Source organism: Polyodon spathula, chromosome 9, assembly GCF_017654505.1.
Source record: "Polyodon spathula isolate WHYD16114869_AA chromosome 9, ASM1765450v1, whole genome shotgun sequence".
NCBI lineage: Eukaryota > Metazoa > Chordata > Actinopteri > Acipenseriformes > Polyodontidae > Polyodon > Polyodon spathula.
In genome coordinates, this window is record NC_054542.1 from 38,802,209 (window position 1) to 38,815,026 (window position 12,818).

The window sequence follows — 12,818 nt, forward strand, 5'->3', positions numbered from 1 at the left end:
TGGCAGCTGTTCAAGAAGCACCTGTTTCTACTGATTTTAGCAACTTCACTGGATTTTTACCCATTTAAATACAGTAGATGTTTTGTAATTGTAACGTAGTGATTGTCTTAGAGGAAAGTCTTTTAGCTGTTAGCTGTTTTCTTTTTTTTCACAAACATTGTGTTTATTACCTCTCTGGGGTTTATTTTAAATATTTTAGCTTCAAGCATCTGGAATCATTTGCTATAGTTTCGCTCATTAAAGTGTATAGTTTCAGAACACCTGGTACTCATTTATGTATTAGAAGTCCAAGGAAGTGCTTTATATTTCCAGAAATATTTTAATTGTCTTGACAAACATAGTAGGTTTTTTGTGTTCAGTAAAACACAACACATGTTTTTTTAAGTATATAGAATTTATACAAAGTTACATACTTTGCCAATTGCAAAAGGTACTAATAAGACTTAACAATATTCCATTCACTGGGTTGTTAACAGTCAGATTGAATAGCCTAGGCCTGAGTTAAATCAAGTTGGCGGTGGTGCTATAGCCATTATAAAGTATATACATTACACAGCCATACATTTTGGCTCTAGCTGTTTTGGTATATAGTCATTATTGGACGGTACCTATCAATTTTGTTGGAATTCTGCCCGCTCACATCGGGTCTTTATAGTTAGTACACTGCTGTATTCTGTGATTCTCCATTCCATTACAGGTGGTGTCCAAGTTCTCGTAACCTTTGGATATATCAGTGTTACAGCCATTTTCACATTTTCATTCTACTTCATGTTTACAAACCATTTGATCTGATATGACATACCCATTACGTCATGTGACTGAGGATTCTTTGTTTTTGTCCACAAAATAGTTCTAGTTTTCTCTAAATCTGTCTTTACATGGCTTTGAGCTGGCTTGGAACTTGTCTGGAGTATACAGAAAAAGGTGAAAACACTGTCAAACAGTAAGTTAAATATAAAAAAGCTATTAAAATGCCATTTGAAGCTGCAATGTACAGTAGTTGTTTCTTGGCACAGTGGAAATCTTACAATTAGTAAATGGCAGCAGAAATATGGCACCATCTAGTGGCTGTAATAGATGGCTTGAGGATAAACTTGCACAACATAGACCGGCAGAACACACTGGAAGGAGAGTCCGTGGAAGGTGGATGAACAGAGTTCAGAGGCTTGCTGGAAATACAGGGTCAATTCATCTAAAAGAATAACAAGTTCAAACTAAACCAGTAGTCACCAACATGGTTCAATGGATCCATCAAGCAAAGCATCAGGAATAATGTATAAATAAGAGGACGGGGGGCTGTTAGGACTAACAAACCCCCTGGTCCAAGTGGCATGCACCCAGGAGTGCTTAAAGAAACCAGGTAGCTCATTGTCAAGGCACTGGCAAAGATTGTTGACAAATAAGTCAAGACAGGAGATGTCATATTTAAAAAGGGGGATAAGGCTGAACCAGGAAACAGCCCCATCAGGCCCACATCCTTTGACAAATAGACACATGGAAATACAAAGATGTACATGCAAGAGGATACATAACTGTGTGAACCATAGGAAACTTGTAAGAGGACTTGTAAGAGGGGAAACCTCTAGCTCTAGCGGGAGCTATGTACCCAGTAGGGTTCCGCAGGGCCCCTGCTTGGACCCCTGTTGTTTCTTATCTACATCAATGAATGATTAGCAAGCTTGTCAAATTTACAGATGACACAAAGATTGAGGGAATGGCCGACATGCATTGAGCCACCCAGGAAATCCAAAAATAATAAAACTGTGCAGAAAAGTGGCAAATTAAATAAAATGTTAACAAATGTACATGCCATGTGGAATCCAAATACCAAATGAGGGGTTAACTGTAACAGGCACATGAAGAGAAACACCTTGGTATTGTAAAGTTATGATGAGGTTGTATAATGCGCTGGTGAGTCCACACTTCTGTGTCTAATTCTGACCACCGTACCAAAGGGACATTGTGGCCCTAGAGTTTTCTTAAAATTAATGTTTGTTTGTTTTTTACAGGGTAAGCCAGGTTTACTTGGACCTCAGGGACCCAGTGGACCCCACGGATTCCCAGGACCACCAGGAATAGCTGGACAAAAAGGAGAAAAGGGTGACCGAGGAAGACCGGGGATCCACGGGCCCAAAGGAGCTATGGTATAAGATTTATATTAGTTTGACAAAATGGTGAGAAGCATTAACACTTTCAGCACTTTGTAATTTTGCAAAAAGACAATCCAATTACAACTAATAGAATTGTTAATTATATACATTTATTATTGGGAGCAGTCCCAAGAACATGCCCAGTCTCTTGTGTTGCATGGAGCTCTTTTTTTTTTCTGAACTACACTAATCAGACTTTTGAGTGGAATTACTTCTATTGACCTCTTGACAGGTCTACATGTATCTTGACTGCTGTTTTCTCTATTTTAAAGGGAGTAACGGGTGTGCCTGGGTTTCCGGGAGCAGACGGCATTCCTGTAAGTATGCTCTCCATTTGGTCAATTACCTTTCTGAAGTAATTATACAGCTTGCAAAACTTCTGGTAGGTATTTACTATAAATGTTGATTTTGGTAACAATAGCCAGTAAATAGTTTGACTTCACTGGGTCTTCCTGCAATAAGATGGTAGACAAGCCTGGTCTCATGCTTGTGTCCAGGCTGTAGAGAAGTGACGTAGCTGGTATATAGAAAATATATTGATGGTCAATCCCTGAGCAGCCGCGATAAATCACCAGTGGATTATGTCTCTTTTTAACCATTCAGAATCTCAAAACATACTGTAAATATCCACCAAAAACAGTCTTGCTATTTTTGTTACCATAATGTGGTTCAGAGGGCAGGAACAAGGGCTCCTACCCTTTCCAATCTTCACACAGCTTTCCATTAAACCCTTAGTGAGGCATTATCACTTGCACTTTTTGCACCACCATTATTCCCCATCACCACCCCTGCAAGCGCATCTGCCTCTGGGTGGCAGGTGATGTTTACCACCCTGCCGTGGAGGCTTGGCAGCTCACCTCCTTCAGCACAGCTCTCAGCAGAACAGAGGGGAGCTCCCACGCAAATGTCCTAATGTTCTGTTACACTTTATTGCCTATCTGTAGGGTTGTTTAAAATTCAATTGTAGCTGATATTTAAAATGTCTGGTTTATATTTACATTTAAGGGACCTAATATCATTGTGGCGACAGATCTTAATAGGAGGTCAAGTTCAACGTTACTGCATACTTCTACACATCGGTACAATTGGAAACAATTACCCTGCTGACAATCAGACTGATCATCTTCTAGCTCTTCAATTTATCCTGGGCAAGTCTAGTAGGTTTCTAACATACAGTAACATATTGTAACTATGATAGTAGGTACTGTACTGTAGCTTTATAATACCAATTATGTTCTTATGGTAAATCTAAGAATGTAACCCCTCATGTTCTGTGTTTCTTCAGCTAAAAAAAAGTGAAATATTGTAGCCACCTCTCTCTATCAGGCTCTTATCCCAGTCTTAGGGATGCCATCCTTGCAATTGTGTTTTTACTGACATAGACTTACAGTTTCAGTATTTTTTGTTTGTTTGTTTTATTGACATCATTTAAAATATATATCTGAAACAATAAAATACATTATACAATAGGCTATTGTTGTGTACTTACATTACTTTAGGTTGTATTTACTTCTTATGGCCAGACATGGACACATTTGCAGACTGGGTCATTTGTTTCGCTGGTCTGAAGCTGGTGCTGTTTTTAACAGCAGCCTTGATAGTCAGAATTCCAGCCTGAATGCCAGTAGACAGTTGATTTCTTGTCCATTCTTACAAGGCGCATCTCAGGAAAAACACGTTCTAATTCTGCAGTACTGCGTGGCAAACCCGACATATTCATGGCAAAGTGTAAGAAAACGTGTGGGGAAAAAGCATTGCAAGCTGGACTATGTCTCCTGGGCTCACTGTGCGTTGGCTACTTGGTTGAAGAATGTATACTAATTTCAGCACAATATTGTTAATTGGCATTCTTCTTTTGATACTTTGCCATCACATAAGGTGCAGGTATATGTCATTCAAGCTGATTGGAAAAGCTACACAGCAATACAAATGATACCATCCTTATTTTCAAACAGCGAATTACATAAAAAAAAAGGAATTTTGTCAGCTTAATGACATTCAGACATCACAGAAATAAATGAGCCTGGTATATAGCACTTCAATGCACTGTTTAAACCAGTTCTGGTGAATGTCCACGTGTAAAATATTGAAAAACCACCTGACCAAATGCAGCTGTTTAACTGGCGTCCTCAAGAGCCATACATTAATCAGAGTTGTGTGACGTCATCTGTGAACACTGTGTTGGACCAGGGTCATCCAGGTCAGCCAGGACCAAGAGGGAAACCTGGCGCTGATGGCTGCAACGGGACTACTGGAGACCCCGGACAATTTGGACTACCAGGATTTGTGGGTGTTCCCGGTTTGCCGGTAGGTACAGTCTTGAGAAAAGAAAGAAGGAATTAAAAACAGAAGTCAGATTGTTTTATATAATGATAGCTGGCTCCTTTTGAATATTACTTTCTAAAATGCTAAAAATTGAATTTCTGTCGTTGGCTGATTTCTGTTGCAGATGGAGTCCTTTGTGCTATTTCTGTTCTGATTAGTTTACTGTCGGGCCTTTGACAGGTATAAAAATGAAATAATCCATATAGGAGAACTTGGAGTGTAGTAAGTACTCTGCTTCATATTTCCCATTTTTTAAATGCAGGGTATCCCAGGTTCAAAAGGACAGAAGGGAGAGCCTTTGCCAGTGACAGTAATCATGAATCGATTACGGGTAAGGGTATTGGCGCTGCTTTCACAACACACCCATGTAAGGACTCTGAATAATATGCTGCTGACCCCTGGAAACAATGTAAACCAGTCTAGCCATAATAACCCATTGACCTGATTCAAGTAGAGGCATCCCATTAGAGGGTATTTAGGGAAAGTGCAAGACACTAACTGGTTTCACGGTGCTATGGTTGCCACTTGTAAGTAAAATAAATAAATAATTAAATAAATAAAAATAACAAAATCAAAAGGGAGGTTGTTACAGATTGAAAGTGTCTTCTGTAAGTATATAATATTATAATCCATGACCAGTCGAGTCTAGGAATGTAATATTTTACATGGCAGTAAAACTGTTGTGGTTTTGCCGGTTATCTACATTGCTGTGGATGGAGCTGCTTATATACTTGTGCATTGTTGTGTCACATGCTACATAAAGATTAAGGATGTATTGGTGTCCAAGAAGACACACTGAAAATCTATAATGTCTAACTGGTCAACAGTGGCTCTTATAGACAAATAAAAGTAGGGACGCTTTGACGTAAACTATATATCATTGTAGTTCCTAAACCCAGCTTATGTACAGTACTGTATCTTTAATGAAAAACATTCCTGCGACTGAAAATGACCCTTTATGTGCTTTTCATATTCTTCAGGGGGATCCTGGTGACCGAGGTTTTCCTGGAATTCCAGTAAGTGTTTTTATTTTGTATTTGTTGTATTATTCTAGCAGTCTTCCAGTTAGAATGGCTTCAGTTACATTGGGTCCTTGTATCTACAGGGCTCGCAGGGGTTTCCAGGCCCCGCAGGACCACGAGGCAATCCGGGGCCAAAGGTAAGTCCATTTTGAAGGCAGGTTCAATGTACGTACACTAGATTTTTAATTTGGGTGCTTGTGGAAAAGATGGATTCACAGCACAAGAGACTGAAGTCCTGTCTCATTCACAGACCAGGGACAGTGGAATGTGAGCTTCCCCACTTTGTCTCAAGAGCACACCATTGTTCAATGTTGCTCGTTGCCATGTTCTGTATTTTTCTTTTTTTAAATTCTCCCAAATGAGACGACAGGCACTTCAGAAAATACTGTAATAAAAAAAAAAAATTGTCTTTGTAGAAATAACAATGTTTTACCCAACCTTAAAATGTAAAACCCAGCTCATACCTTTTTTTTCACCTCTTAGGGACTGGAAGGACAACGTGGACCACCAGGACCAAAGGTTTGACACCAACTTCCTAACCAGTTTACCTTATCTGTAGGATAATTATTCATTACTGAATTTTTATTTTCAGAAAACATAGTGCTGTCTGCATTGTGTCATTGAACTGTATACTGTCTACAACTTGATATTGACTATCTCTGGGCAAAACACTCGACTGTTTCTTTATTTGGTTGTTTTGGAAATGTTAGTTTTGGAAAACTGCCAGATTGTCTAATAGTTTAGTCTATATTAATATTGTTAAGTAAATATACTCTGTAGTTGTGTCTGATTTAAAGTAAATGAATCTTTTTTTTTTCAGGGTTCCCAGGGAGTATCGCCTAAGGGAGAAAAAGGAGGACAAGTGAGTACATGTCCAGTAAAAGCAATTCCCAACCACTGATCCATACAGATCCATTCACATGCATGTGAAGTGTAATCCACATTAAAACAGCTCTTCCTGGTTCGAATTATTTAAGCAGTGCATTAGAATCCATCGAATTGCTCACCTCATAGTTGCTCATTCAGAGCTGCTTAGTTGACTCTGGAAAGCAGGAAACTGATTTTGTGGATGTCACTGATGTATGTCACTGACATACTTCTTGAAGTAGAATATGGAAGCACTGTGAACTATATCATTACACTTTAGCAATACAGTAAGGATTATAATGTGCTTTGTTATTTTTGTAATATTTCAACACATTGTCAATCAGTATGCGTATTATGAATTACATACTGATAGAGCCCATGTACACATATCATTTATTTAGTGACAGGCACACTTTTGGCTTGTATCTGGTAGAGCAGTTGGAGCTCAAGCAGTTTCAGTGAGTACACACAGAGTGTATCACCTCTCTCCTCTTTACAAACATGAACATCAAGCTAGTGGAGTTTTTGTGCTGTGGTTTGTTACCAAATATAGAGCCATTCCCACTTATGTCCAGCAGATGTCACCATTGTTAAACAATGTACTGGTGGAGGGACTGGTAGTTATTTTACTCAAACACAAGTCTTATGTAAGAAGGAATTAAGTTTGCATAAATCAAACTTTTCTACACAGCAGTCAAAAATGTATTTAAATTGAATTAATCAAAAGTAAACATTCTTGAAATTACACATGAATGTAGGCTTTTTTTATATAGGCTTGTCTTATATTAGATTGGTAGAGACTAATTATTCCCTGTGATGATTTATTTACACATATCTCTATATCTGTACCATAGGGTGAGGTTGGGTTGCCAGGGCAACCAGGTACGCCTAGTCTCTCTATTGGGAAGGAAATATATGGACCCCCGGTAAGCTACACACTGTGTTCTTTCTATATTCTTTAAACAATGTATATACTGTAGAGACTAATATTAGTGTGGCACTTTCTTATTGTATAACGATAGACCTCTCTGGAATGTTACTCTACATGCCACCAATTGATTTTTTTGTATTTGTTTTTATCAAGTCTGTATAATATTTTTCCACCCTGTTTGACATGCCCATTTGAAGAGCAACAGGCAACTTTATTCTGCAATGTAAAGCGGATAAACCTTGTCTATAGTGGGGTCCTATCTGTAACGTCTCTGGCTAGATTAATCTGGCGCCTGACCAGTAGGGGTCGCTAAAGCCTTGATGACATGAACTATTCCCTGACTCCATGTGAGCACAAAGACCAATTCAGCACTCCCTTTGGACCCAACCTGTAGACCCCAATATTTGTTCTGGGGGACAATGAAGAACAATTGTCCCACACAGTCGTTCTGCATTTGTAATAAATTGACAGTAAATTTAAAGGGGAGACAATTATCAGTTCAGTGATACAAAGATATGGTCTGAGTGGGAACAATTGGTTGATAAAAGCCCCACACCCACTACTTTCCTAAACAGATAACATTTTGAGGCTCCACTGCACTTGTCACAGTTTTTTGTTTCTTAATCACACTGTTCATTCACTTCTTTACTGATATACATAGAGTTTTCACTTCAATTTTCACAGGGTGAGAAGGGAGAAAGAGGTCCAAAAGGAGAGGCAGTAAGTTTGCTTTTTTGCACTGCATGTTAAAATGACTGCTTTGTCCTGAGTTCATGCTAAAGAGTCCAGCTAATTAACCAAGCTTGTCAGTGATCAATCTTAACATAAAACTCATCCTTTTCTGGGTTCCCCAAAAGCCATGGTTTTCAATGGTTGCCCAGCCCTTGTTTGATAGAGTAGCAGAATAACAATGTAGATGTGTGAGATTGGATGTATTCAGGAGCATAATGTATTCAAACCACAAGCTGAGAACCTAAAGCAAAGATTGCAGCATGGGGTAAATTATTAATAGGACTACCTGTCTTTATATAAAATAAATGTATGTATTTATTTATTTTAAAATGATGTAGTTGTACTACTCTTGTTGGTACAGATCTTTCTGTACCACATGCAGAAGTAGCTGGAAGCAGCTGCCTCATTGTGATGCAGGCTGTTTTTAGAGGGATGAGAGCATGTTTTTCTAAAATGTTTTAGGGCATGCCGAGTTTTTCATCTGAGAAAGGAGAGGATGGAGTGATGGGATTCCCTGGGCAGAGGGTAAGTTGTTTTTTTGAAGGGGGTGCCTATGGGGTTTGGAATATTGTTTAAATGTATTAGATTCTCTCATATAACTGGTATTACAATGTTTCTTTCCTAGGGCTTGTCAGGTTTGGATGGACAACCAGGAACCCCAGGGTTGCAGGTGAGAATACAGTCCACTGTTATTTTATAAAGCATCTGATGAGTGCTGATTTTGTATTATATGGTAAATCTCCGCCACTGCTATGTTAGCAGCTGAGACCTCACTATAAAACCTTATAAAGCCCATATACAGCCGACGCCTTCATAGTTTCATAACTTTGTATCTCTGAATCCATTTGAGGTTGTGACTTCCTAGTTGTAGTTTGTTATCTGACTGCATAGTGTTAATGATCACGTTCACTATTGAGGAGAACTCTATTAAGACCACAGGGGTGATTATTTGAAGAAGTCCCCAGATGTTATGGCTCAAACAGACAGAGATACAAAGTGAATCTAAACAATACAGTAGTTAAAGGGCACATAAGGAGCTTTTTTTATTTTATTGTGTTTCATGTTCCCATGTGTTGCAACAGCTGTTTATGTAAGGTGTGTGTATTGTCTTAATTTTTTTTTTTTACATTTTGACCACTTTTTTAAACTTTTAAACTGCATTCCCTGCCTCAAGATGGCTTCCCATGTACCCTCAGAACTACATTTCCCTTCATCCTCCTGCTCACATATGTAACTGAGATGGATTCATCAGTGAGCAGGAGGATGATGGGAGATGTAGTTCCGAGAGGTCCATCTGGGTAAATGGGAAGCAATCTTGAGGCAGGGAATGCAATTAAAAGTTTAAAATGGTGTGTGGAAGGGTAGTGGGTAATTCACTGACACACGAGACAGAACAGTTGTACTTGGAACACCACCCAGGTGCCCAGTTTTATTTTTAGAACTTTTACGGTTTTACCCGCAGAGGGCACTGTTGTCCGTGGGCTGCCTATCAACAATGATAAAAACAGCACCACGGAAATACCAAAGCTGGTAAGTGGAATAACTGCGGGCACACTCGCAAGTGCTCAAAATAATATAGAAAACAGAAGGAGAAAAGAACAAGGGAAAATAAAACAGTAATAAAACTACAAAAATAAAAGGTGCTGCACTCGGCAGCGTTATCCCGGTCACCGTCCTACTCTGTCGGCTCCCTGCCTGCTCTAAACAATAGTTTGGGGTCTGCCCAAGGGTTCCCCGCTGTCACTCTCTGACTTGTTCGCTGTTCCCAGCTGGTCTCTCCGTCCTCGACCAGCGCTTCCGCACACACACAGCGCGTCTACAAAGGCAGCCCTGAGGAAACAGCAGAGCGTTATTTTATAGGACCAACAATCCCCCAAGACTCGCCTCCCAGCCATTCAGAGAGGGGGAAAGTCCACACACCCACTCTCCCACCTCCCCCTGTCACTGCCATGACTCACAGGCGGTTGTTGAACGACTGCCTCCCTCTTCCTGCAGCCCTGTGGACACGCCAGCAGAGTCAGCACAGATCTCTCCCTGTTACATGGTGGTCAAAATGTAAATAAATAAAAATAGAACAATACACACACCTTACATAAAAAGTTGTAGCAAAACATGGGAACATATAACACAATAAAATAAAAAGGTCCTTATGTGCCTTTTAAGGAAGCTGTGATAGACCAAGTTGGTCTTTTAACAGATCAACATGTTATAGAGAGGATCCAGCGCTTTCTGCACAGTGGAAGAGGTGAATTAGAGTTGAGTGTCTGTTTCTGGTGGTGTCAGCCTGTAACTCTCACCTCTGTACCAGCAGTGAGGTGTGCAGGAGCACTTCTCATTTACATGCCATTATCTGCTAAGACGTAATACCCAATCATTTTTATTTATTTTTTTCTAGTGAAAGCGTGGGTTTGTTTTGAGTGTGTAGTACTGATATTTTGCTTCCGTTCATGACAGGGAATTCCAGGAATCCTTGGTGTCCCAGGAAGAAATGGAGACGCAGGGATGAAGGTCAGGGTTTTACCATCTCTAAAACACTCTCAATAATCATCCCTCAAGCTGTTTTTTTGTTTGTTTTTATCCAGAAAATCTAATCAATTAAAAAATGTACAGTATACTTAAGTATTATTATTATTATTTGGGATCATTTAAACAACAAAACCTCCTTTGAGCTATCTGCTGTGACATCACACCCTCCCACAACTATCCCCTGGGTGGCAAATATACATGTACAAGAATCTTGGGGTAAATGGAAACACCCTGCCCACTACACACAGTGCTCTGTACTATGCATTACGCTGACTATTGATTAAAATACTGCCTTATAGAACTTGTTTTGAGTATACTGTCAATGTACATCACTTTGTAGTTATTAAATACATTGTGTGACAAATATGTGAACCTACAAATGTTCTGTATGCTGTATTTATTGTTCTGCTTTATATGTTAGAACATTTCAAAACCTTAAACAAAAACTTTCTCAAAAAAAGATTATGACTGTCTAGTTAAAAAAGGCATACTTACTGTATAAAGCCGTTGCATATTTGTTTAGGTTAGTTAACAGCACAAACATTTGATATGTGTAATGTTTATAAACATGTGTGCAAGCTTGAAGCATTATTTTAATAATGTTTTTTCCAGGGTTCAAGGGGTGAAACAGGCCCCCCAGGACCAAAAATTTACGTTGACATTATACCTGTGCAGATTAAAGGTAGGTGGATTCTTTTCTCTCGCAGGCCAAAGTATTGTGTTCTGTTTTAAGGTTTTAATCTCAAAATTCAATTACAAACTCACAGGGACCTGATAATAGGTTTGTTATTTGGTTGGTAACAGGACACGGAAATGGGTAACAAAAGAAAATGAGTTATCACTGAGCGGGTAATTGAGTTTTTCCACCATGTCTTTTTATAATTTTCCAGTAGGTAGTTTTTGATGGTGACAGGAGGTGAGTGGTGTGGGTGAGGATTGAATGTCCAAACAGCTCAATTCAATAATTAAAACGTCTGTGTTTGTTTAGTAAAATAATAAAGCTGCCCCTGTACCAGCAGTGGTATCAGGGAGTAAACCACAGCGGGTTTTCTCCAAACAATAAATACAGTCCACCCAGAAACCACATGTGTGCACAGGGAAAGTGCTCCCATACCGAAGGTGCGCGGGTGGTGTTGCTTTGTTCTGTGCTGTGATGTGCAGGGTGAGTAGTGCTCTGGGGGTTTTCATACTGGCTCCTTGGCTGCAGCTCCCGCGTGGCTAGTACACTGCGAACACAAAACGAAACAAACAAAGGACAGCGACACTCCAGCTGGTTATTCATGTTTCAGTGTAAGGGGCTGTACTTACGTAGCTGCATCTCCCTGTGTACTGCTAAACTCCACCCTGTGATAAGCCCAGCGACATGGTCTATATCCAGTCACTGCCTGTCTGTCCCACAGCTGATCACAATATGAGTTGTTCAGTGCACTTGCAGCTATAAGCTTCCTCCAAAATGACCACCTACCATCAAGTCAGCCCATCTATGGGGAAGCATACAACCAAGTGCCTTTTCTGGTTGTGTGGGAGATTTACACTTCAAATTCCTTCTCGCTCTGTGTCACATATGGTAATATTAGGCAAAAATGTGTTGAATCTGGAATTGTGCGACATGCAGTTTCTCGCAGATGCCTCCTCAATTTACAGTCCATGTCGCCTAGCTGAAGCAATACACTGTTCATGCCAAAATGAGAGAACATCATAAATGCATGAAAAGACTACAAATGATTGTGCGTCTGTGACTCAAAGATTAGTTTGTAATGATCTGAATATTGCTTACATTATCCGGGGCCTTTTTAACTGGGAGGCAAGCAAATTAAATCTTTGTTCCTCACAACAGAGTTGACTGTATTGATCCTTAGGAACTGTTTTGTATATATTCATGTTATTCTTTATTATTATCCACTGCTGGGCACACAGAGTACTACTATATACTAACTTGTCCATTGATTAAAATACTGTTTTATAGAACTTATTTTCAGTCCTGTAAATGTACAACACATTTTAATTATTAACTACACTGCATGACAAATCATTAAATCATAAAATGGCATTGTACTTGGTCTTCCACATGGCAGTCACTAAATGGTAACGCTGTTTTCCTGGTCAAGGTTTCCAAGGTGAACCAGGAACTGATGGGGAGAAGGGTCAGCAAGGCATGAGAGGTGAACCAGGTCTGCCGGGGTATTCAGGGTTACCTGGACAACAAGCTTTCACACCAGGCAAGACCCATTATTGCTCTGCTTTTTCCTCTGGTACAGGTCAAAT

The 12,818-nt window shown here is 39.6% G+C and overlaps 1 protein-coding gene across 2 annotated transcripts in view; it reads left to right on the forward strand.

Annotated features, from left to right (window-relative positions):
• Positions 1–12,818, forward strand: part of LOC121320809 (collagen alpha-2(IV) chain-like) — an 81,071-nt gene that overhangs the window by 47,271 nt on the left and 20,982 nt on the right. For both annotated transcript variants that reach the window (XM_041259460.1, XM_041259461.1), the window contains exons 5-19: positions 2,010–2,144; positions 2,423–2,467; positions 4,341–4,457; positions 4,738–4,806; positions 5,456–5,491; positions 5,581–5,634; positions 5,981–6,016; positions 6,318–6,359; positions 7,219–7,290; positions 7,980–8,015; positions 8,490–8,552; positions 8,653–8,697; positions 10,482–10,535; positions 11,166–11,235; positions 12,662–12,772. In XM_041259460.1, coding sequence (XP_041115394.1) covers positions 2,010–2,144; positions 2,423–2,467; positions 4,341–4,457; positions 4,738–4,806; positions 5,456–5,491; positions 5,581–5,634; positions 5,981–6,016; positions 6,318–6,359; positions 7,219–7,290; positions 7,980–8,015; positions 8,490–8,552; positions 8,653–8,697; positions 10,482–10,535; positions 11,166–11,235; positions 12,662–12,772 — 985 coding nt within the window. The remainder of the gene's footprint in view (positions 1–2,009; positions 2,145–2,422; positions 2,468–4,340; positions 4,458–4,737; positions 4,807–5,455; positions 5,492–5,580; positions 5,635–5,980; positions 6,017–6,317; positions 6,360–7,218; positions 7,291–7,979; positions 8,016–8,489; positions 8,553–8,652; positions 8,698–10,481; positions 10,536–11,165; positions 11,236–12,661; positions 12,773–12,818) is intronic.